The sequence below is a fragment of the Aphelocoma coerulescens genome, chromosome 11 (assembly GCF_041296385.1).
Source record: "Aphelocoma coerulescens isolate FSJ_1873_10779 chromosome 11, UR_Acoe_1.0, whole genome shotgun sequence".
NCBI lineage: Eukaryota > Metazoa > Chordata > Aves > Passeriformes > Corvidae > Aphelocoma > Aphelocoma coerulescens.
The window spans coordinates 2,506,644-2,528,551 of NC_091025.1; the positions used below are offsets into that span (position 1 = coordinate 2,506,644).

At 59.7% G+C, this 21,908-nt stretch overlaps 2 protein-coding genes across 2 annotated transcripts in view; one reads left to right on the forward strand and one right to left on the reverse strand.

Moving 5' to 3' along the window:
- GSE1 (Gse1 coiled-coil protein) overlaps positions 1-14,518 on the forward strand; it is a 62,139-nt gene extending 47,621 nt beyond the window's left edge. Inside the window, exons 3-16 of the mRNA XM_069027208.1 lie at positions 1,975-2,174; positions 3,572-3,753; positions 3,885-4,082; positions 4,280-4,471; positions 4,755-5,059; positions 5,401-5,725; positions 7,370-7,950; positions 8,520-8,632; positions 9,073-9,343; positions 9,464-9,571; positions 9,679-10,047; positions 11,661-11,942; positions 12,337-12,440; positions 13,584-14,518. Coding sequence (XP_068883309.1) covers positions 1,975-2,174; positions 3,572-3,753; positions 3,885-4,082; positions 4,280-4,471; positions 4,755-5,059; positions 5,401-5,725; positions 7,370-7,950; positions 8,520-8,632; positions 9,073-9,343; positions 9,464-9,571; positions 9,679-10,047; positions 11,661-11,942; positions 12,337-12,440; positions 13,584-13,718 — 3,365 coding nt within the window. The 3' untranslated portion in view covers positions 13,719-14,518. The remainder of the gene's footprint in view (positions 1-1,974; positions 2,175-3,571; positions 3,754-3,884; positions 4,083-4,279; positions 4,472-4,754; positions 5,060-5,400; positions 5,726-7,369; positions 7,951-8,519; positions 8,633-9,072; positions 9,344-9,463; positions 9,572-9,678; positions 10,048-11,660; positions 11,943-12,336; positions 12,441-13,583) is intronic.
- A 2,099-nt stretch (positions 14,519-16,617) lies between these two features.
- On the reverse strand, positions 16,618-20,757 carry GINS2 (GINS complex subunit 2). Its single transcript, XM_069026712.1, has 5 exons — positions 20,590-20,757; positions 19,655-19,769; positions 18,867-18,966; positions 17,681-17,807; positions 16,618-17,227 (listed from the first exon to the last, which is right to left on the reverse strand). The coding sequence occupies exons 1-5, from the start codon at positions 20,677-20,679 to the stop codon at positions 17,102-17,104; spliced, it is 558 nt and encodes a 185-aa protein (XP_068882813.1). The 5' UTR covers positions 20,680-20,757; the 3' UTR covers positions 16,618-17,101.
- Between the last annotated feature and the right edge of the window lie 1,151 nt (positions 20,758-21,908).

The following is a 21,908-nucleotide window of genomic DNA, read 5'->3' on the forward strand; positions in this document are numbered from 1 at the left end:
CCACAACGGGAGATGCTCGCCCCCCTTCCCTTCCACCACGGGAGCTGCTCTGCTGTGGCAGATGCTGGATCCATGCAGGATCACTGTATTTTTTCCATCTTTATGGGCTCACAGGTGTGCTGGGACACCCCTAGGGATGTCCTGCTGCTCCACAGCATCCCAAACTGTCAAGGCTCATCCTGACCGACCTCTTCCCAGCAGAGCCCCACAAAGCCACCGCCTGCCCGGGGGCTGCTGCCTCTTGTCCTGCCCGGGGCTGTCCGCAGGGTGGGTTTGATTCCACACCCCCCTTCCCTTCTCTTTCCCCAGTTCTCCGTCAGGGTCTCAGCTGTTAATTACATTTGCCTGTCAGCCCGGGCTGCTAATCTGCTATCGCCGAGCGGGAAGCGGGAGGTCAGAAAACAAAGGTGACACCATCACACTGTGCTTCTTGTCATCTCCAATCCAGATTAGTTTCATTGACTAACTCCTGGCTGAATACCACCAGTTAATTATAACGATCACAAACCCTCCCGTTTAAAGCCACACAGCGAGAATTAAGGTTCTGAAGTAAGACTTTAGCTTCATTAATTGCCGGGCTCATTGTGATGGTATTGATTGTTAACGCTATCGCGTGGTGAGTAATGGCTTCCCAGCTCAGAGGGGATTAGGCTGCTAATTGTTGTTGGCCTTGCGCTGACAAGATAGACTTCAGTGGGTGTCAAATCGGCCTCCTTTGTCGGGGGACAGCCTTTCTCCTTCCCCCAGCCTTGCTGCTCTTCAAATGAAAGCGATTCGGAGCGACTCGGGAATAATTAATCAGGGAGGGCAGCCGGCAGTGGGATGCTCCGCTCGGCCTCTGCTCCGCTCAGCATCCTTCCCATGGAGCATCCTTCCCACCCAGCATCCCTCCCGCTGCCTGGGGGTGCTCCTGCTTCCCCCGGCGTTCCCAGACACCTGGCTCCCTCCTGGTGTTGCGTGGCGTGAGGAGAGGGCGAGGGGACGGAGGTGGGGTGCGGGGTGAGGAGCTGCTGGCATGCTCTGGGAGCTGGCTGGTGTGCCCACAGGACAGGAGCTGGCTGGCACACTCGGGAGTGGCCTTGCACACTTGGAAGATGAGGAGACACCCTGCACACTCGGGGGAGCCAAGGGCCCTCTCTGTGCCCTGCTCACTGCCCTGGAGCATCGCTGTCACCTCATCCTGCTGTGCCCACAGACCACTCCTCACTCTCCAACAGCTGATCCCTGCTGGCATGCTGGAATCTCCCTCTGACGCAGACTCTGGGTTGGAGAAGCAGAGTTTGGGGGGCTTGCAGCCCCCCAGGCTGCCCAGCTGGGTTTGGGGAATGGGAAGTGTCCTGTGGAGCAGACACCCGGCTCCGTGTGCCCTGGTTAATGTGGAATTTGTATTTCTCTGCTTTTCCTGTTCTCCACTTTTGCTCCATTTTTATTTTTCCTTTGGAAATATGGCCAGCATCCCTGGGGTGGGGATAAGCTAAAGTACAGATGTATTATGCAAGTGCAACCAAAGCCTTGCCCAAGGGTTTCAGGGAGTCACTCCTTCATCCCAGTGTCTCCAGAGGCCCTGGCTTTTCCCTGACAACTTCTGCAGCTGGATTAAGGAGTCTCTGGGTTTGCCTTGGGAAGATGTGGCCGTCTGGGGCTGGCATCACATCGGTGTCACTTGTGCCAAGGGCCTTTGTGGCACTGGGGGTTTGGCAGTCCCTGTTCAATGGGAGCAAGAGGCTGCCCTGTCCCACCGTGTTGGGTGGAGCCTTTGGCACCACTGGGAACCTTCCTTCTGGGATAGGAGGATGAGGGTCCAGCTTGGGGGTCTGGCAGGATGCTGACCACCCTGAATGCATCCCAGTGCCCCACCCCTGCTCCCTGCAGCAGGGCATCCTGTCGGGAATGGCTCCCACTCCTCCAGGGGGTGATTTCATCCCGTTACTGCTGTGTTCTCCTAACTTACTTCAATTTTTGATTTAATTCCAGGGTCCTCACTGAGCAGCGAGTCATCCCCGGTGTCCTCACCGGCCACCAACCACAGCTCCCCTGCCAGCACGCCCAAGCGTGGCCCCATGGGCCCCATCATCGTGCCCCCGGGGGGGCACAGCGTGCCCAGCACGCCGCCCGTCGTCACCATCGCCCCCACCAAGACGGTGAACGGGGTCTGGAGGAGCGAGGGCAGACAGGTATGGCTGTGTTTGGGGGGAAGGATGGAGGGTGTGGGGTGCCGTGCATGGCTCCCAAGGGATCACTGGGCTGCCCACATTTGGTCCCTTCCCCAAACTGGTGTGTCCCTGAGCTGCTGTTGTCACTGGGGCTACCAGCATCCCTGGGCTGCCATCGTCCCCTCGCTGCCACCATCCCTGGGCTGCCATCGTCCCCTCGCTGCCACCATCCCTGGGCTGCCATCCGGAGGGGAGCTCGAGGAAGGAGGAGGAGTGGAGGGGGGGGGCGGGTGGAGAGCAGCTAATTAAGAAGCATCGTTAGTGGTTCTCCTCTCCTCCGCATGCTACAAGCAGATTCCCGGGGGGATTATGCCACTTGGAAAGACTAATTAAACCACAAAGCGGAGAGCCGAGGGTAGGGGATGAGAAACGCCGGGGGCGGAACGGGGGAAAATAAATGGAGCCGCGATTCCCGGGAGCTTGGAGGGGTGTGTGGGGTGTCTGGGTGCTCCCCAGCACGGTGTCACCCCCGTGTCACCCCCGGCGTGGGGGTTAACCGAGCCCGGTGATTGTCTGGCAGAGCCGTGCTCGCAGCGTGGTGCCCGGCATGGGAGGTGATTAGAGCAGAGCCTGGCACGCACAGCGAGCTCAGGGGGGACACTGCACCCTTCGTGGTGACCTTGGGGCTGCCCCTGCCCTGGCCCTGCCCTGGGTGGGCTGGGATGGGGTGGGGAGGGATGCACACACGGTGTGGGAGATGCTGTGGGTGCCGCCATCCTCATCCTCCTGAGCTGCTAAATGGAGAAGGCGCAATGAAAAGTGATGATATTTAAACCAAAACGAGCCTTGCTGGGGGTCACCCCACTAATTGTCAGATCCTGTGGGGTCTCCTGTCGCCCCAAGTGGTTCCCCCTTGCCAGGGAGTGACCTTCATCCTGACACCAGGGTTGGAAGCTGATGGAAATCGGCTGAGGCCCTGAGGGCAGCTGCTGATGCCGGGGGGGTGCTGGGGGTTGCAGGCTGACCGCTGGGTTATGGCCCTTATCAAAGGCCAGCTGGATTTCCCCCGGCCGTGTCATTGCTGCCCGGATGATTAATAGCTCTGGAGAACAAAGCGGCCATAAATCTCCGGGCAGGTAATGGGTGTCTTGCCCTCAGCTCTGCCCCGGCTCCAGCACCTCCTTTCCCACTGGGGCCCTGCCGGTGTAGCCTCCCAGACCCTCCCACCCCTCCAGCTGCCCTTCCAAAGCCTGGATGCAGGAGATGCTCTGCTGGATGCGTCCTCTCCTGGGTACTGGTGCCAGGCAGGGCAGGCTGGGGACCTACTGAGGGTCTCGGGGTGAGGACACAGCAGTGATTCCCCATCTCCTGCCATCCCCTAATGCCCATCTTGGCGTTCCTGCCCCTTTGCCTCCCAGCAGGAAGCAGGGTCGCGAGGCAGCAGCAGCAGCGCCGGCCGCGAGCGCCTCATCTCGGAGCCCCCCCTGACGCAGGAGAAAGCGGGGGGTCCCACTGTGCCCTCCCACCTCCTGGGGACACCCTACTCCTTCGGGCTGCCCCCCAGCTCCGTGGTCCAGGACTCCCGCTTCCCGCCTCTCAAGTGAGTCTGCTCGGAATGGACGGGGGGGTTGCAGGATGTGGGTGTGCCCTTTGAGCTCTGGTCCCACCTGGGGGAGGTGACATCTCCCCACGGGGACAGTGAGGGATGGTGACCATCTCCTTGCCCCCCAGCCTGCAGCGGCCCGTGCACCACGTGGTGCCTCCCAGCGCGGTGACCGAGGATTATCTGCGGAGCTTCCGTCCCTACCACACGGCCGAGGATCTCCGCATGTCCTCCCTGCCGCCCCTCGGCCTCGACCCGGCCACCGCCGCCGCCTACTACCACCCCAGCTACCTGACACATCACCCCTTCCCTCATCCTGCCTTCAGGTGGGCACCTCTGAGCCTTGGGATCCCTGGGAGTTGCTGCTGGATGAGCTTTGGGGTCTGGGGAGGTGGGAGCACGAGCCACTGAGGGTGTTTTGGAGCTCTCCATCCCTTTCTCCCAGTGGAAGGCAGTCCCCATCCGGCTCCTGGGAGGGGAACTGGGGGCTTCTTTGCCTGTCTGAGCATCCCTGTTTTCCCAGGATGGATGAGTCGTACTGCCTGTCGGCACTGCGGTCCCCCTTCTACCCGCTGCCAGCGCCGGGCTCGCTGCCCCCCCTGCACCCCTCGGCCATGCACCTGCACCTCTCGGGGGTCCGGTACCCCCCCGAGCTCTCCCACTCCTCCCTCTCTGCCCTGCAGTCCGAGCGCATCTCCAGCCTCGCCGCCGAGAGGTACGGAAGGGCTGATGGATGGTGGGGGGCATGGATGGGGCGCTCCAGGGGATGCTGACAGAGGACCAGGGGTGGTGTTGGGGTGCTCTAGGAATGCTGATAGATGAGTAGGGATTTGGGAGTGCTCCAGAGGATGCTGGCAGGTGCCCAGGAATTGTTTGGGGGTGCTCTGGAAGTTCAGGGGTGTTCCAGGGCATGATGAGAGGCATGCAGGGTTGATTTCAGAGGTGCTCCAAGGGGGATGTTGGGGGTTGGTGCTTTTCTTTTTGGCTTTTCCTCGCAGGCTGCAGATGGACGAGGAGCTGCGGCAGAGGGAGCGGGAGAAGGAGCGGGAGCGAGAAGCCGACCGGGAGCGGGAGAAGGAGCGGGAGCGGGAGCGGGAACGTGAGAAGGAGCTGGAGCGTGAGCGGGAGAAGGAGCGGGAACGGGAGCTGGAGAGGCAGCGGGAGCGTGCCCGGGAGAAGGAGCTGAGCATGGTGAAAGCCATGGAAGGGCCCTTCCTCCCCGTGGCGGAGCTGCACGGGCTGCGGGGGCACCCGGCCGAGGAGCGGGGCAAGCCAGTGGAGCCGCTGGCGCCCGGCAGAGCAGGTAATGCCCACCTTCCACAGCTTGCCTTGGTCCCCTGTCCCCTCCAGATGGCAAAGCCGAGGGGGTTGGTGGCCCTGGGAGGTGGCTGGGGACGGGGACAGGCTGTTCTGGCTGCCAGCTCGCTTTGCCAGGAGCCCAGCTGCGGCGGCTCGGAGCGGCGGCGCGGTGCTGGTGCCATCTGACTCGGGCCGGGGTGGCACCGTGCCCGGTGCATGCCGGGCAGCTGGGCTGGCAGCGAGTGGGCAGCCCCCTGTGCTGAGCTCTGACCAGTGGCTGCCCCAGGGATGCTCACCCCTCCCTCTTCCACACCCTGACTCTCCGTCACCCCTTTCCCAACGCAGACAAACTCAAGGACTCGGTGCTGCCCACGCCGAAGCCCATCCAGCACCCTCTGCACCCGCCACCGGGCTCCCACCACCCCGTGCCCAGCCTCATCCCCAACCACAGCGTGTTCCCGCTGCCCGGGAGCAGCGCGGCCACGGCGCTGCTCATCCACCGCACCAACGAGGAGGAGAAGTGGCTGGCCCGGCAGCGCCGGCTGCGCCAGGAGAAGGAGGATCGGCAATCCCAAGTCTCGGAGTTCCGGCAGCAAGTGCTGGAGCAGCACCTGGACATAGGGCGTGCCCCGAGCCAAGCTGAGCCCGAGCACCGGCCCGAGCACCCCAGGTAGGGATGGTGCCAGCCCTGCTCCGGGGATGGAACTTTCCCCCAAAACAGAGCTGCATTTTCCTGTGTTGCAGCTGTCCTTGCTGGAGTATCTGTAGCTGAAGCTGGAGAGGGACTTTGGACAAGGGAAAGGAGTGATAGGACAGGGGAAGTGTCTTTAAGTGGAAAGAGGGCAGGGTTAGATGGGATATTGGGAAGGAATTGTTCCCTGGGAGGGTGGGGAGGCCCTGCACAGGGTGCCCAGAGAAGCTGTGGCTGCCTCATCCCAGGAAGTGGTCAAAACCAGATTGGACAGGGCTTGGAGCAGCCTGGTCTGGTGGAAACTGTCCCTGCCCATGGCAGGGGGTGGAATGGGGTGACCTCTGAGGTCGCCTCATCCCACACCGTTCCATGATGCCATGATACGATGATCTATAGGATTTTCCCCCCAACCTGTGTCTGTGCCCACCCTGTTACCCAGCTCTGCCCCCCATCAGCTGTCCATCACCCCATGGCCGTGCCCCTCACACATCCCACGAGCCAAAGCTGCGGTGCCCGGCCGGTGCCAGCGGGTTCCTGCCACGCGGTGCCAGCCAGGCCGGCTGTGCTGGCAGCGCCCGGCGTTCCCAGTGCCCGACATCTGCGCGGCGGCAGGCGCCGAGCCCAGGAGGTGGCCGGGGGCCAGCGGCGAGTGGCCAGGTGCTGCCCAGCCACCGGCACTGCTAATTGCAGCTTCCCCCTCCCGGGCAGCGGGGCCGGGCAGTGGTGGATGCCTCGTTTGGGGGGCACCTGCACCGAGCCGGGTGGTTTGGGGGGCAGCGGAGCGTGCCCACACCCCCGGATTGATTGACAGGGGCTTGCTCACCCCCGTGGCTGAGCACTTAAGCAGTGCAGGCTCATCCAGCCAGCTCTGCCGCCTGCTCCCTTTGTTATTTTTGGGTATCCAGGGGATTAGCGCGGCTCATCGAGGATAATAAGGAGCGGATCACGGGGCGGCACAAAGGCGAACGCCCGCCGCAGGCTCCCTTCCCCATCCGCTCCTCCCACCCCAAACCGGAGAGGAGACAGCAAGGTCACCCCGGAACACCTGCAGCCGGGGTTGTTTCATCCCCAGCCTTTTCCAGCATCCAGCGGGGCGGGAGAGGGATGGATCCTGGGGGGCAGGCGGTGCTCCTCGCCGGCGGTGGCACGATGGCGGCGCCGGGCTGAGCTCGCTGCTCTGTGCGCGGAGCTCGGGGGCGCTGGAGTGGAAAAGTGTTAAATGCACAGCTTGGGCACATGAAATATTTATCCTGCTAACGGGCTGGCTCCGGCTCCAGCTGGCAGAGGAGGGCTGCACCGGGGCACTGCCCTCGCCACGGGGCTGTGCCAGGGCTGGTGGCTCTCTTGTCCCCACACGGGGGTCAAGGCTGGGGTCTCCAGCCCCAGTGCTCCTGGGGTGCAGCCACATCTCTGCCCAACCCACACATGCACAGCCTTAACTCTGCCCCCATGCTCAGGCTGGTGGCAGGGAGGGGACAAGCATGGCAGCAGCACGTGCACAAACCCCTCTGGGTGTTTCTGACAGGCGCGTTTCTCCCCAAAATCCCCCGGTGCTGGAGCGCTGCCAGCTCTCCACAGGCAGTGCCAGCTCCTCACCTCTCTGGTGCTCTCCTCTCCCTGCAGGTTGGGATCGAGCCGCCACGAGCCGAGCAGCCGGGAGCCAGGGCAGCACTTTGGCGGGCCCCCACCCCTCATCTCCCCCAAGCCCCAGCACCACCCTGTCACCACGTCCCTCTGGAACCCCGTCTCGCTGATGGAGAGCCCCCCCGACCCTCCCCGGCGCCTCCCTGAGCCCCACGCCCTCCACAGCCACCCGGCACCCTTCGAGCCCAGCCGCCAGGGCATCCCGCTGGTGAAGGTGGAGAGGGTCTTCTGCCCGGAGAAGCTGGAGGAGGGGCCGAGGAAGAGGGATGCTCTGGAGAAATACCCCCCGGGACGGGAGCCCGGCGCCCCGGAGCACGGGGCCTTCACCCACACCCCCTTCCTAGCTGAGCTGGAAAAGTCCACTCAGAGCATCCTGAGCCAGCAGAGAGCCCCGGCCACCCCGTTCCCCGAGGCCACCAAGCCCAGCTCGCCCTACCGGCCCCCCCAGCCCCGCGCCCAGGACCCCATGTACATCTACGACGAGTTCGTGCAGCAGCACCGCAGGCTGGTCAGCAAACTGGACCTGGAGGAGCGCCGGCGGCGGGAGGCCCGTGAGAAAGGTGAGGGAGCGGGGATTTCCCCCCGGCACCGGGACCCGGCCGGGGGTCTCCCGGGAATGCCGACATTCCCACATCCGAGCGGTTCGGTAAACCCTGCACTCCAGACATGCCCCATTAATAAATGATGAACTGGAGCTAATAAGAGGGTTTTAAATATTGATGGGGCTGCTGGAGTGGGGATGAGAACAGCGGTGAGGAGGAGATGGAGAGCTTGGAGGGGGCTGGAATTGCTGTCCCCACTCCTTTGGGATGGGGGCTCAGCCACAGCCTCCCCAGGCTGTGCCCCATGGACCCCCTGCCACCCATGCCACTGCCATGCCAAGAGGATACACGGGGGTGGACGATGCTCTCCGAGGTCCCACAGCTGCTGGAGAAGAGACCGGGCTCTGTTGGGTTGCAGCCCCCATCCTGCTGGGCCCCGCATTGGATCCCCATCTCTCCTCTCTGACATCCCACCCTGAGGCACCCCCATCCCCAGTGGGGTTCTCCTGTGTCCCAGAAGATTCCCAGGGGTCCCAGCAGGTTCCCAAGGTGTCCCCAGCCTCATGCCAGCCTCTCCCCATCCTCAGGGTACTACTATGACCTGGATGACTCCTGTGATGACAGCGACGAGGAGGAGGTGCGGGCCCATCTCCGCTGCGTGGCCGAGCAGCCCCCGCTGAAGCTGGACACGTCCTCTGAGGTACTGATGGCACTCCCTGTCCCCTCCCTGTCCCCTGCTGTCCCCTGGGGGAGCAGCCCCTCCTTTACACCAGTTCCCAGTGCCCAGAGCAGCCACCATCCCCAGACATCTGCAGAGGCACTGGGGGATAAGGGATGGGGATGGCGAGGATGGGGATGGAGATGGGTAATGGAGGTGGGGATGGAAATAGGGATTGGGGTAAGGATGGGGACTGGAATGGGAATGGGAGTGGGATGAGGATGGGGATGGAGATGGGAACAGGAATGAGGATGAGGATGAGGGGAATGGAGATGAGAATGGGGCTGGGAATGGGAATGGAGATGGGTACTGCAACAGGGATGAGGATGGGAACAGGAATGAAGATGAGGATGAGGATGGGAATGGGGATGAGAATGGGGATGGGGGATGACCCTGCTCTGCTCTCCCCATGGTCGCCCCAGAAGCTGGAGTTCCTGCAGCTCTTCGGCCTCACCACGCAGCAGCAGAAGGAGGAACTGCTGAGCCAGAAGCGGCGCAAGCGCCGGCGGATGCTGCGGGAGCGGAGCCCCTCTCCGCCCACGGTGCAGAACAAGCGCCGCACGCCCTCCCCGCGCCTCCCGCTCTCCACCCGCTACAGCCCCGACGAGATGAACAACAGCCCCAACTTCGAGGAGAAGAAGCGCTTCCTCACCATCTTCAACCTCACGCACATCAGCGCCGAGAAGAGGAAAGGTAACAGCCATGGCCCGCGCACGCTCGGCTTTGGGGGTGCCCTGGGGGGGTCCTGCCTGGGGCCCTGAGCTTGCTCTGCTGAGCAGAGGCTACACTAAACCTCAGCTTCCCATGCCGCAGACAAGGAGAAGCTGGTGGAGATGCTCCAGGCCATGAAGCAGAAGACCACGCCGGCCGCCGTGGTGGTGAAGAGCTCCCCGCGGGACAGCCCCGGTGCCCCCAGCACCGGTAAGCGCCCCAGGTCCTTCCCTGGGTCTCGGGATGGGGGGCACGGCTTTGCCTTGAGGGACGCACGGAGTCCTGGCTGTAGCCAACTGCTGCTCCTCTTCCCAAAGAGCCGCCGGTGCCGCCGCTCCTGCTGGACCTGGATAAACCCGTGGGCATCGCCGTGTCCGTGCCAGAGGTGCCGAAGGCGGTGGAAGCCTCCAGGTTAGAGCAGCTGAGAGCCCAGGAGCCACCGAGGCCCAAGGAGTCGGGCACGGTGCCGGAGAAGCCCCGGCTGAGTGATGGGCACCCCGGGAAGAAGGCTCTGAGCATCCTCAGCTACGTCAGGGGTCCCCTCCCCAAGGACATCCCGGTGCCGCTGTCCCACAGCATGAACGGCAAGAGCAAGCCCTGGGAGCCCTTCATTGCCGAGGAGTTTGCCCACCAGTTCCACGAGTCGGTGCTGCAGTCCACGCAGAAGGCGCTGCAGAAGCACAAAGGTAACGGGGATTTGTTGGGAATTCGTGTTTTAAAGTCGCTTTAAGAATCACCAGCAAAAGTATCAGCAAAACCAGGCTTAGAGTAAAACCAGCATCACAACAAAGCTCATCTGCAAGGTTCACTCTCCTGTTTATTAAGTGGTTAAAGCACTCCGAAAAAAGCAAACAGAAATCCAACATCAATAAATAAACCCCAAATAATCCATGTGGGGGCTGGAGGAGGGGGAAACAAAAGGATAGGAAAGGGGGAGGACAAAAAGGAGTATGGTAGATCCTCGTGTTGAGTCACAAGTTCAGAACAGACCCCTGTGCTAAACTGAGCCTGGACTTGAGCAACGGGCTATGTTTGAAGGGCCAACAGCACTTAGAAACAGCACTTAACAGCATTTAAACTTAACCTAAACTTGATTGATAAGTTAAACAATTTAGCAGAGGAGTCATACAGAATTCACACACAACAGTAACTTCCTCCCAGGCCTAATTTAGCAATCTGAGGTACTTTAGAATCCAGGAGAGTAAAATTCCCAGGATATTTGCTATGGCGTGTTCACCCTCACACATGGACAGAAAGAGTCTGTACAAGGTACCTGTGAAAATTCCCCTGGAATTCAGTGAAATGCTTACTTTGGATGCCTTTGCATCTGCTCAGTGAGTGAAGTGTTGAGCTTTGAGTAGTGGGGGATCAGCTCAGGATCTGCTGTGGTTCAGGGATCCTCCAAGTGCAGGAAATGTGAGAATTCCCTGGCTCTGAGAGGGAATTTGCTGGTCCCAGCCCGCTGTGGTCCAGGAGAGCTCCTGGAGTCTCACTCAGGGACTTTGTAGGGCTTTAGTCACAGGAATTTTCCACCCTGGCCCCAGTTCAGGTCAGTGACTCTCTGTGGAAGTTTGATAACAAAATGATGATCCCACTTGGGTTGTTCAGGCCAGGAAGAGAAGTTTCGAAGGCTGTTCGTTACACAGGAGCTCGTTAGACAGCAGCAGTGCCTGGGATAAGCAGACAGGGTTTGTGATAAGCTCCAGAGGAGCTGAGTCTAGGTGCTACTCATCAAGGCCAAGGCCTAACGAGCATTTCCCAGCTCATGCTGTGAGGGGGGACACAGCGCCACAGAAACACAAGTCCCAGAATCCCAGAATCACTGGGGTTGGGAAAGACTTCCAAGGTCGAGTCCAAGCTGTGACCGATCCCCACCTTGTCACGCAGACCAGAGCCACATCCAGCCATTCCTGAACTGGTGAGGACTCCACTGCCTCTCTGGGCAGCCCATTCCAGTGGGCATTGCAGTCAAGAAATTCTCCCTGATGTCCAGAAAAATAAGCAGGGATGCAGGAAGCTGTCTGGATACTGGGGTATTCTCCCACTGGGGTTTGGCACTGGCAACCTCGTCTCTGGAGCACCCCACGAGCTCATTGCTGAAGCTAAAAATTAGGGATAACACAGCTCCAAAGCCTCCAAACCCAGTCAGTGAGTGATTGAGATAGCTAAAACGACTCCAGCGCACAGGGAGTGACAAAAACCCACAGAAGATGCTGTAACCCCCCCAAACATCCATGGAGGGTGGAATTAATGCCTTGAAGGGGCCGTGGGGAGCGGGGCTGACTGTGGCTGCCCACAGGGGGGACGGCGGCGCTGACGGCGGAGCAGAACCACAAACTGGACGCCTCCATCCACTACAACATCCCCGAGCTGCAGGTGTCCACCCGCCTGGCCGGGCCCCCGCACAACGGCACGGCCGAGGGGCCGCTCCGGCCACTGCCCGCCCTGCCCCGGGACTCCGCCTCGGAGGAGGAGGAAGAGGAGGAGGAGGAGGAAGAGGAGGAAGAGGAGGAAGATTACCCCAGGCCCAAGTGGCAAGGGATCGAGGCAATTTTTGCAGCTTACCAGGAACATATAGAAGGTAGGGGGTGCGGGGGGGTTGGGCGGGGAGGGTAAAATGCCACTTTTTGCTTTATTTTCCCTTGGGAGGGTGTCACTGGTTCCTGCTGGGATGGGCTGGGGAAGCGCTGGGGGTTCTCCAGCACTGCAGGAGCAGCATGAAAGCAGCAGGCACTGTTGTTGTTTTTGCAAAAACGGATGCATGCATGAGAAATTGGTGTGCTCAGAGCTGCCCAGCGTCCTCCCAGTGGCACTTGGAGGTTCCTCACAGGCAGTGCCAGGGTTGGGAATGCCCTGGGATGCTGGGGGCAATCACTGCTGGCTGGGCAGAGCCTTGAGCAGGGCTGGCACCCTCTGTGGGTGGCGCAGGGAGCCGGAGGAGCCGGTGCTCAGCCCCTGTCCTTTGGATGTTGCAGAACAAAACCTGGAGCGCCAGGTGCTGCAGACGCAGTGCCGGCGGCTGGAGGCCCAGCACTACACCCTGAGCCTGACGGCCGAGCAGCTGTCACACAGCATGGCGGTGAGTGGGGGGACAGGCACCCACCCCTGGGCACCCCATCCCCTGGGCACCCATCCCCTGGACACCCCATCCCCTGGGCACCCATCCCCTGGACACCCCATCCCCTGGGCACCCACCCCCTGGACACCCAGCCTGTCTGGGATCTGATCTCAAGGCACCCAACCCTCCCAGAGCACACCCATCTGCCTCCATTGCACCCATCCTGTGCAGTGCCCATTCCCTGCAGTGCCCATCCCTGTAGTTCCCTATTCCCTGCCATATCCCAAACCCTGCAGTGCCCATTCCTTGTCTCCCATCCTATTCCCCCACTATTTCCCAGGCACCCAAATCCCTTATGAGAGCATCCAGGCGAGCTCAGCATCCCACAAGGGATCCCATCCCTGCACTGCCCATTCCCGCACTGCCCATTCCCACACTGCCCATTCCCACACTGCCCATCCCTGCACTGCCCATTCCCACACTGCCCATTCCCTGCACTGCCCATCCCTGCACTGCCCATGCTCACACTGCCCATCCCTGCACTGCCCATCCCTGCACTGCCCATTCCCTGCACTGCCCATCCCTGCACTGCCCATTCCCTTTAGTGCCCATCCCTGCACTGCCCATTCCCACACTGCCCATTCCCACACTGCCCATCCCTGCACTGCCCATTCCCACACTGCCCATTCCCTGCACTGCCCATCCCTGCACTGCCCATGCTCACACTGCCCATCCCTGCACTGCCCATCCCTGCACTGCCCATTCCCTGCACTGCCCATCCCTGCACTGCCCATTCCCTTTAGTGCCCATCCCTGCACTGCCCATCCCTGCACTGCCCATTCCCACACTGCCCATCCCTGCACTGCCCATCCCTGCACTGCCCATTCCCGCACTGCCCATCCCTGCACTGCCCATTCCCTTTAGTGCCCATTCCCACACTGCCCATTCCCTGCACTGCCCATCCCTGCACTGCCCATTCCCTTTAGTGCCCATCCCTGCACTGCCCATCCCTGCACTGCCCATTCCCACACTGCCCATTCCCTGCACTGCCCATCCCTGCACTGCCCATCCCCTGCAGCACCCCCACCCTATTCCCCCACTATTGCCCCACTCCACGAGCTGTCTGGTGCCCGCTGACGGTTCCCATTCCCTGGCTGCCCGCAGGAGCTGAGGACCCAGAAGCAGAAGATGGTGTCGGAGCGGGAGCGCCTGCAAGCCGAGCTGGATCACCTGCGGAAGTGCCTTGCCTTGCCTGCAATGCAGTGGTCTAGGGGTTATTTCAAGGGGTATCCCAGGTGACGCTCCTTGGGCCAGGCCGAACATATAGTCTAGAAATAATAATCTATTTTATTACCTTGAATATTTAATATTTTTCACTGGGAGGTTTGAAGCTAAAAAAATAAAATTAAAAAAAAAAAAAACACAAAAAAAACCAAACAAAAACAAACAAAACACCACGACAACAACAATGACAAACCATTAATAATAAAAGGAGGAAAACAAACAAACAAACAAACAAAAGAGAAATAAATAAATGGAGAATGTGCCATGCATGAAGCAAACGGGAGCCGGGAGGAGCCGGGAGCCCATCCCACGGCCAGCAGCCCCTGGCATGTCCCCTCCTGTCCCCTCCTCCGGGGGCCACGGCGCTGAAGCCCCACCCCCCCCTCCACCCACCCACACTTTATAACTCTCATTTTTGTTGGTTCTTTGATTTTTTTTCTAAAAAAAAAAAAAAAAGAAAAAAGACAATGAAAGACTCCACCGACAACACTAAACCCAGGCGGGGCCCCAGGGGCCGGGTGCTGCCGGACCCCGCTCCCGGCACGGCACCCCCAGCCCAGGGCTTCCCCTGGAAATGCACTTGGCTATCAAAAAATAAAGTCAATAAACTGGTTGAAGGTCCCTTTTTGTTCCTGGTCGGCGGGGAAGGGGCAGGGACACGCGTGGGGTCACTTTGTCACCCCGGCTTTGGGACTGAGCAGGCGGGGAAGGAAAAAAAAAAAAAGAAAAAAGGTGCTTCAGCCTTGTACTGTGTATATATATTAAAAAGCAACAAAGTTTTGTATGTTTTTATTGCTTTAATTATTGTTATAAAAAGCTTGCCTTTTTTTTTAAGATGTTTCTGCTTTTTGTTTTTTCCTTTTCCACCCCCCCTGCCCCCCCTTTCTCCCTCCCTGTTTTTATTTCCTTTCCAGTTTGGTTTTTTGGCAAAAGGATGAACTCGCTTTTCGTGTTTGTACTGCTGCTGGTCAGGCCAGAAAAGAGATTGAAGTGTTTTAAAAAGAATCGAAACCCAGGAAACATAAATCCCCTTTTCCACTGGGACAGGCCCTGTCCCACCATCAGTCCCTCGGGAAGCTGAGCCTTTCCACCCTCCTGTGGTTGGTTTTTTTTTTTATTTTTACCCTTTTTCTTTGCTTTCTGGGGCTCTTTCTGCTCCAGCTGGGTCATCGTGGGTGTCATGGTGCTGGGTGGTGTCTGAGCCTTGCCCAGGCTCCATCTGCCAAAGGAAAAATCCCAAAAAATTGCGCTGAGAGGGTGGAGGGTTGGGGGGTGGGTGGCACTGGGGTGTCCTTGTCACCCCCCAAAAAATACCAAGACAATCAGAGCGGCTCTAAGGCAGTTTGGGCACAGGGAGAGGGGGCCCTGTGGGGTCTCCTGTGGCACCTCGGGGACAATCCAGGTGGAGCTGTGCCTGCAGGCGGGCAGGGATGTCCTGGTGCCACCCGGCTGTGGTGACAGGGTCAGGCTCGCTGCCGTTTTCAGCCACTTTCTAAAAAGCCCATCGCATGCCCCACCTCCCCCCTGGGGGAAGGGGGGAGCCTTTTTTTTTTTTTATTGTTATTTTTAAATTATTTATTAGAAATTGTTCTTAATTCACCACGAGACCAGCTCTCATCTCCGGCAAAAGGTGACCTCTGCTTCCTGCTTTAAATTCCCTCGTTGCACAGGCAAAGAAAAGCATTAACCCCCCCTCCCCACGCCCCCCCTTGCTCCCTGCTCTCTCATTGGCTTCACCAAATAAAAAAAAAGAAAAAAAGAAAAAAAAAAAAAAAAAGCTGGGCAAGATTAAAAAGCAAAATGCCCTTGTGACAGAAATTAGTTTAATCTGTTTTAAATCCCCAATTGCCTCGCCAGCCTCTGGCCTCGCCGCTGCCAACTCCGGGCTTCGCAGGGAATTTTAACACGGCAAAACACGCTCGTTGCTCCACTCTGTTCCCTGCCTGTGTGCCGTGGCAGAGGGAGGGGGAAGAAGCCAGGGATGGAAAATCATTGGCAATTTATCCCTCGCCGCGCTGAGGAGCCTGGCTGGGGTGCAGCCTCGCTTTGTAGCAGCTCCTGTGCTGACTTTCCCTCCTCACCAGCCCGGATTCAGGGTTTTTGGACCAATTTTCCCCCCCTCCGGGGTTGTGGTGAGCATTTGTGTCCGTGCACAGCCCGTGCAGAATTGCTGGAGAGGCTGTGCCAGAGCCTGGAAGGGCTGGGAGGAAAGAGAGGAAGGCAGAGCCTGCTGGGGACAGGTTGGATGCTGTGAAAGAAAACAAAACAACCCGAAAAAGGAGAAAAACCCAACCCTAAACATGTTCAAAGTGTACTTGTCAGAATTAACTGTAATGTAATATATTATTTGTTGAATGTAGTAATTAGGTATTTATGAATATATCGCTGTAATTCCTGAAAACATCCCCAAAAAAAACCCAAACCCAAAATAAACTCTTCCACAACGACGGCAAGGAATCCTTTCTCCACCGCTGCTGCCGGCGGCGTTGGGAACGCAGCCCTGCTCCGAGCATCCCCAGCCCTGCTCCGAGCATCCCCAGCCCTGCTCCGAGCATTCCCGGCAGCTCCTTGCCTCATTCCTGCCATCATTCCCGCTGTGCCAGCCCTTCGGGGCGCAGCCCAGGCAGGCAGGGCACAGATGGCAGCGGGAGCCTGGCCCAGATGCTCGGGGAAGGGCAGCGCTGGCAGCCTGGCACCCTCGGGCGCCAGGAATAATTACAGCTGCCATCAGCACAGCCCGGCTCCGGCCAGAGCCCGCCTGGATGCTGCCCTGGATGCCGCCTGGATCCTGCCCCTGCCTGTCGCTCTGCCGCAGGGAAACGGGGCCGGAGCCAAAGGAGAGCCGCAGGATTTTCCAAGCATTGTTTAACCCGTGCCGGTGGCACAGCCCAGGATTAATTCGATGCCGTTCTTCAGCTGCAGTTATTTTTTATTATCGTTATGAATTTTTTTGTTACAGTTTCAGATTGAAACCCCAACTATTACAAAAATAAAGATGGATGATAGGATGGTATTTCCCCACAGCCTGGGATCTGAGGGGGAAAACCATTTTCTTTTGTCCTTCTCCAAAGAGCAGATGGATCTGCCTCCCAGCTGATCTCCCCAGCAGACACCTCATTGCCGGCACATCTTCCCTTTTTTTTTTTTTTTTTTTTCTTTTCCCAAGGCTCTGAGAAAATCCATGGAAGCACCGCCTCGAAATTTATGCCTTTCAAGGCAGCGTGTGGCCTGTGCTGCCCTCAGAAGTTCCCTCGCTGAAGTACAACCCGAGAGATCCGCCCAGCGAGTCACCGCCTGCACCGAGGCTCTGGGGATGCTCGGGAGCAATTCCCACCCGGCCCCGAGGGAATACTGAGAGCTGGGCTGGCCGGGTGAAGCAGCTCCTTCCCAGCTCCCTCTCAGAAATCCTGGGAGTGGGAGCTCTCGCCAGGCTGGAGGTTAGTCCGGAGCTTGTACATGTGATCCAAGGCTTGGGTGAGGAAAGTCCCGGTGGTGTTGATCTCCATCAGGGTTAAGTTATCCAGCTAAAAGGGGAGTAACAGGATCAGGGAAGACAAGGCACTCAGGAAGCAGCTCACAGCCCACAGTTCCCTTTAGTGACATCCCAAAGGACCGACCCAGCTGCCACCCCTGTCAAGAGAAGCACCCAAGCACCATTCCCCACCCCTGGAAGTGCTCAAGGACAAGCTGGATGGGCTTTGGAGCTGCCTGTTCTAGCAGAAGGTGTGGAAGAGGGGCAGAGTGAGACCTTTAAGACCCAACCCAAACCATTCCATGACTCCCTGCTTCCCACAAGGCACAGGGAGCCGCCCCCGGCCCGCAAGGCGCGGGTCCAACCCACGGCTCCAGCACCCCGGTGACGCACCCGCCACCCAGGACAAGCATGCCCCAGAGCCAGCCTCTTCCCAGCAGCTCATTCCTCATCCCTCAGCACCCCCAGGGCAGCTGGATGCCCCTGGGATGAGGTCCTGGCACACCTTGGCGTGAGCCTCCTGCTGCCGCACGAAGCTGTCCGCGGACAGCCGCAGCTTGGCCATGCGCGTGTCCCACGTGTCCTTCACCAGCGTCCGGATCTCGTCCGCCCTGGGGATGTTGTCAGAGGCACTGGGACAGGGAAAGGCAAGGCAGGATCAGAGCAGGCTGTGAGGGATGTGCGGTTATGCCACCGAGTGGTGGTGTCACCGTCTCACCCCCCACCCCGAGGCGCTCGCAGGACAGTTTGCTAAAAACCTGCGACTCTGCATTAAAATCCTCTCTGCTCCTCGTGCTGCTAGGATTTCTGGGATGGCTCCTTTCCCCAGGAATGCTCAGCTCCAACGCAGCAGCTGGTTGTCACTAGAATCCTTCTGCTCTTTAATTGCCCAGCTGGTACGAGGCACACAGAGGGCCCCTAACCCGGCCAAAGTCACGGCCAGCCGGGAATCCAAGAGCTCAGGCACGATGAAATCCCCGGCTCGGGGCTCCCAGGGCTCCATCAGGGAGAATTAAGCTGGAAGGGCTGTGCCACATTGCCCCATTAAGGCCATTCAGCGCTGCCATAAGGACCCTGGGATGTGATCGATGCGCGCGGACAGAGCTGTCAGGGTTGCTGGAGCGTGCTGGGAAGGAGCAGCACGCCAGGAGCCTCCTCTCCAGAGGAAAAGCCAGAGCTGGAATGCCCACCCTGCTTAATCGAGGGCTTAAAGTCAGCAGAGCCCTCACCGAGACAAATACCAGCCAGCACATTTTACAAGTGAAATGCCTCAGCAGGCAGGAGCTCAGGCTCGGAATATCCCCGGCCTCCTGCTTCCCAGGCTGAGGGAAGAGGAGCTTTCCTCCTGAAGGGGAGCCAAGCAAGAAGCCTGCAGGCTTTAGGCTGCTGAACAGATTGCAGCCGTGGAACGTGCTGCGGATCCTCCGGGCCTCCACGCCGAGCTGCTGCTCAATAAAGCGGCACAGCCCCAATTACGAGGCCACGGAACAAGCAACCCCCCCCAAGTTCCTGAAAGGCACAGTTACCACGAGGGAAGCGCTGCTGTGAAATCTTGGCAGGCTGAGGGATAAACCTCCCTTCACTCTCCCTGTCCCCACCACCCTGCAGGGCTGCTGCCAAGCAAAGCCTGAAAAATCGTCCGTGCTCACGAGTAGTGGGGTGGAAAACGGGCCAGCTCAGCTCCTACTCACTAGTTCAGCAGCAGCTTGGTGAGCTCCATGTAGTAAGGGCTGGGCATCGGAGTGAAGGTGTCCTTTTTGCGCTCCTGATCACGGATTTCCTCCAGTTTCCCTAAAATGCAACCAGGGATGCTCAGGTGTTGCCAGGCCTTCAGTGCTCCGGGTGTGTTTTTGGCCCTGCCTGGGAAAACCCATGTTGTTTCTGTAGGATCAGCTCAGCGTCCCAGCCTCAAATGTGAGGGCAGGGAAAGGCTCCTGTGAGGAGGCACACAAGGGACAGGGATGCCTCCAAGGTCTCCCTCCTCACAGAGCGTCATCCAGAGGTTTTCCCAGGGAATTAGGGACAGCATGAGAGGAATGGCCTCAATTTTTGCCAGGGGAGGCTCAAGTTGGACATCAGGGAGAATTTCTGGACTGAAAGGGTAATTAAACATTGGAAGGGGCTGCCCAGGGAGGTTTGGAGTGCCCATCCCAGGAGGTGCGCAAGGAAGGCCTGGACGTGGCACTCAGTGCTCTGGGCTGGGGACAAAGTGGGGATCAGTCACAGGCTGGACTTGATGATCTTGGAGGGCTTTTCCAACCTAAAAAATTCTGGGATTCTGTGAGCCAAGGTCCGCAAAGCTCCCTCTGAACAAGTAAATAAAGCATTCCAGTGGTGGAACGTGAGACCCTCCTCTCTCCCTTGCTTTGTGTTTTCGAGTTAAGCTCCCCACTGACGGTGAAAAACGGATTACATTTAATTTCATGTTTCCACTGCACCCACTGAAGGCCAAAGCTGAAGCCAGAGCCTCCATCCTCACCGACATCCATCCATTCTGGGGGAATGACCCGGCACTTCTGCCTCTGCTTCAGATTAATGGCCAACCACACAGGCACTTCCACCGGCAAACCAGGATTGAAGGGACCCAGATCTCCCTGGAAAACAAATCAAGGATGAGAGGAGGGCAGCAACCAGGGCTCAGACTGCACAGAACTTGTCTGCTAATGTGGTGTGAGTTTCCAGAGGATTTGGAAAAGCCTGAGTCAAACAAATCCTGCATTTCCTCTCTCACTTCCCAGAATTCTTGCTCTCAGACTTCTCCTCATTTCCCTCGAGAAGGAAGAACCAACGTTTCCAGTGCATTTTCTATTTCAAGGTGTTTCACAGCAGTCACAGCCACAAATTCCATCTCCCTGGACGTGCAGTCTCCGGACTCACGCCAAGGGCTCCCAGAGGCTCCCCATGTTCTGGTCAGCACCCAGGACAGCCGGACACTCCTGGCCGGAGTTCAGGGGCCGCACAAATCCCCAAAGATGTGGGGGACAGCCCAGCCCCCTCCCAAACCTCCCGGGGGCTGCAGTGCCTCTTCTCCTAAACCGGTCCCCCCTCTGCTTGTCATCCCCCAACCCCTTAATCCCTCCAACCCCCCATCCCCAAATCCACCCGGATCCTCCCCCATGACCCCCATCTCCTCCCCGTGTTCCCAAACACCCCGGACCCATCCGAATCCCCCCAGCTCCCGCACCTCAGTCCCAATCCCTTTAACCCAATTCTCCACACCGAATCCCCCGTCTTGGCCTCAAGACCCACCCAGACCCTGCCCTGCCTCATAATCCCCCCAAACTTGTCCTGGGTCGCCCCGAGCTGTGTCCCCAAGCCCCCAGGCCACCCCAGCCCCTGTCCCTGCCCAGCCTCTCCCGGAGCCCCCTCAGCCCAGCCCAGCCCAGCCCAGGCCCGGCCCCCGGCCCCGCCAACCCCGATGAGGTGAATCCGGTCGAGGCTGAAGTTGGGCACGATCGTCACCAGCTCCTTCTCGGCCAGGAACTCCACCTCGGCCGGCTCCATGGACCCGGGGGGGACCCAACCGGGATCGAACCGGGACCGAACCGGGATCAGACCGGGATCAGACCGGGATGGGACAGGGCCGGAACCGGGGCGGGGCCAGGGCCGAGCCGGCCGCGCGCCCTCACTCCCTATTGGCTGCGCAGCCCCCAGGCCCCGCCCACCGCGCCCCGCTCCCACTGCCCCGCGCGTTTTCGCGGTCCCCGCGAGGAGGCGGGGCCCGGCGCCGTGCCGCGCGCTCTGATTGGCCGTGCCCTGCTGTTGCTGTGGCGCACGTCTCTCTGATTGGCTGTCCTTTCGCGCGGCGCGCTCCGGCCGCGGCCCCGCGGGGGGAGGTCCGGGTCGGGGCACGGGGACCAATCGCGGCGCTCCCCGCGGGCGCTCGGCCAATCAGCGCTCGGCACTTGTTGCCGGGGCCCCGCGGGAGCGGCGGCGCCCGTCGCTGCTGCCCCCTGGCGGGGACGCGCGCGGGTGGCCCCGGCCGTGCCGGGTGTCCCGGGCCGAGGGCCCCGGGCCGTGCCGGGTGTCCCGGGCCGAGGGTCCCGGGCCGTGCCGGGTGTCCCGGGCCGTATCCAGAGCCCAGCAGCTGCCCTCCCGTGCATGCACCAGCGGCAGCGTCCGTCTGTCTGTTCAGTGGCCCCTGTGCAGACACCCACGCTCGGGCACCTGCCGTCACCCACCTGTCCCTTTCCTCTGTTCCCTACCCATCCATCCATCCATCCATCCGTCCGTCCGTCTGTCCGTCCATCCGTCCATCCTTCAATCTACACATCCACCCACTCAACTATTCACCCACCCATCCGTCTAACCACCTATCCACTCCTCCATCACTCATCCATGCTTTCATCCATCCATCCATCCATCCATCCATCCATCCATCCATCCATCCATCCATCCATCCATCCACCCACTCATCCATCCACCCAGACAGTCATCCTTTCACCCATCCATGCCTCCTTCCACATTTCCACCCCTCCATCCATCCATGCCTCCATCCGTCCAGCCACACCTCCTTCCCTTATCCACACCATCCATCCATCCATCCATCCATCCATCCATCCATCCATCCAACCATCCATCTATCCATCCATCCATCCATCCATCTGTCCATCCATCCGCCCATCATCCATCCATCCATCCATCCATCTGTACATCCATCCGCCCATCATCCATCTGTACATCCATCCGCCCATCATCCATCCATCCATCCATCCATCCATCCATCCATCCAT

Bases quoted from the DNA above. Each gene is read 5' to 3' on its own strand.
- GINS2 (XM_069026712.1), bottom strand. From the start codon at position 20,679: ATGGAGCCGGCCGAGGTGGAGTTCCTGGCCGAGAAGGAGCTGGTGACG. The intron at 19,770-20,589 runs GTTGGCGGGGCC...TTTGTTTTCCAG, and splicing joins ACCGGATTCACCTCATCGGG to GGAGATCTGGGTCCCTTCAA. The intron at 17,808-18,866 runs GTGAGTAGGAGC...TCCCTGTCCCAG, and splicing joins ACCAAGCTGCTGCTGAACTA to TGCCTCTGACAACATCCCCA.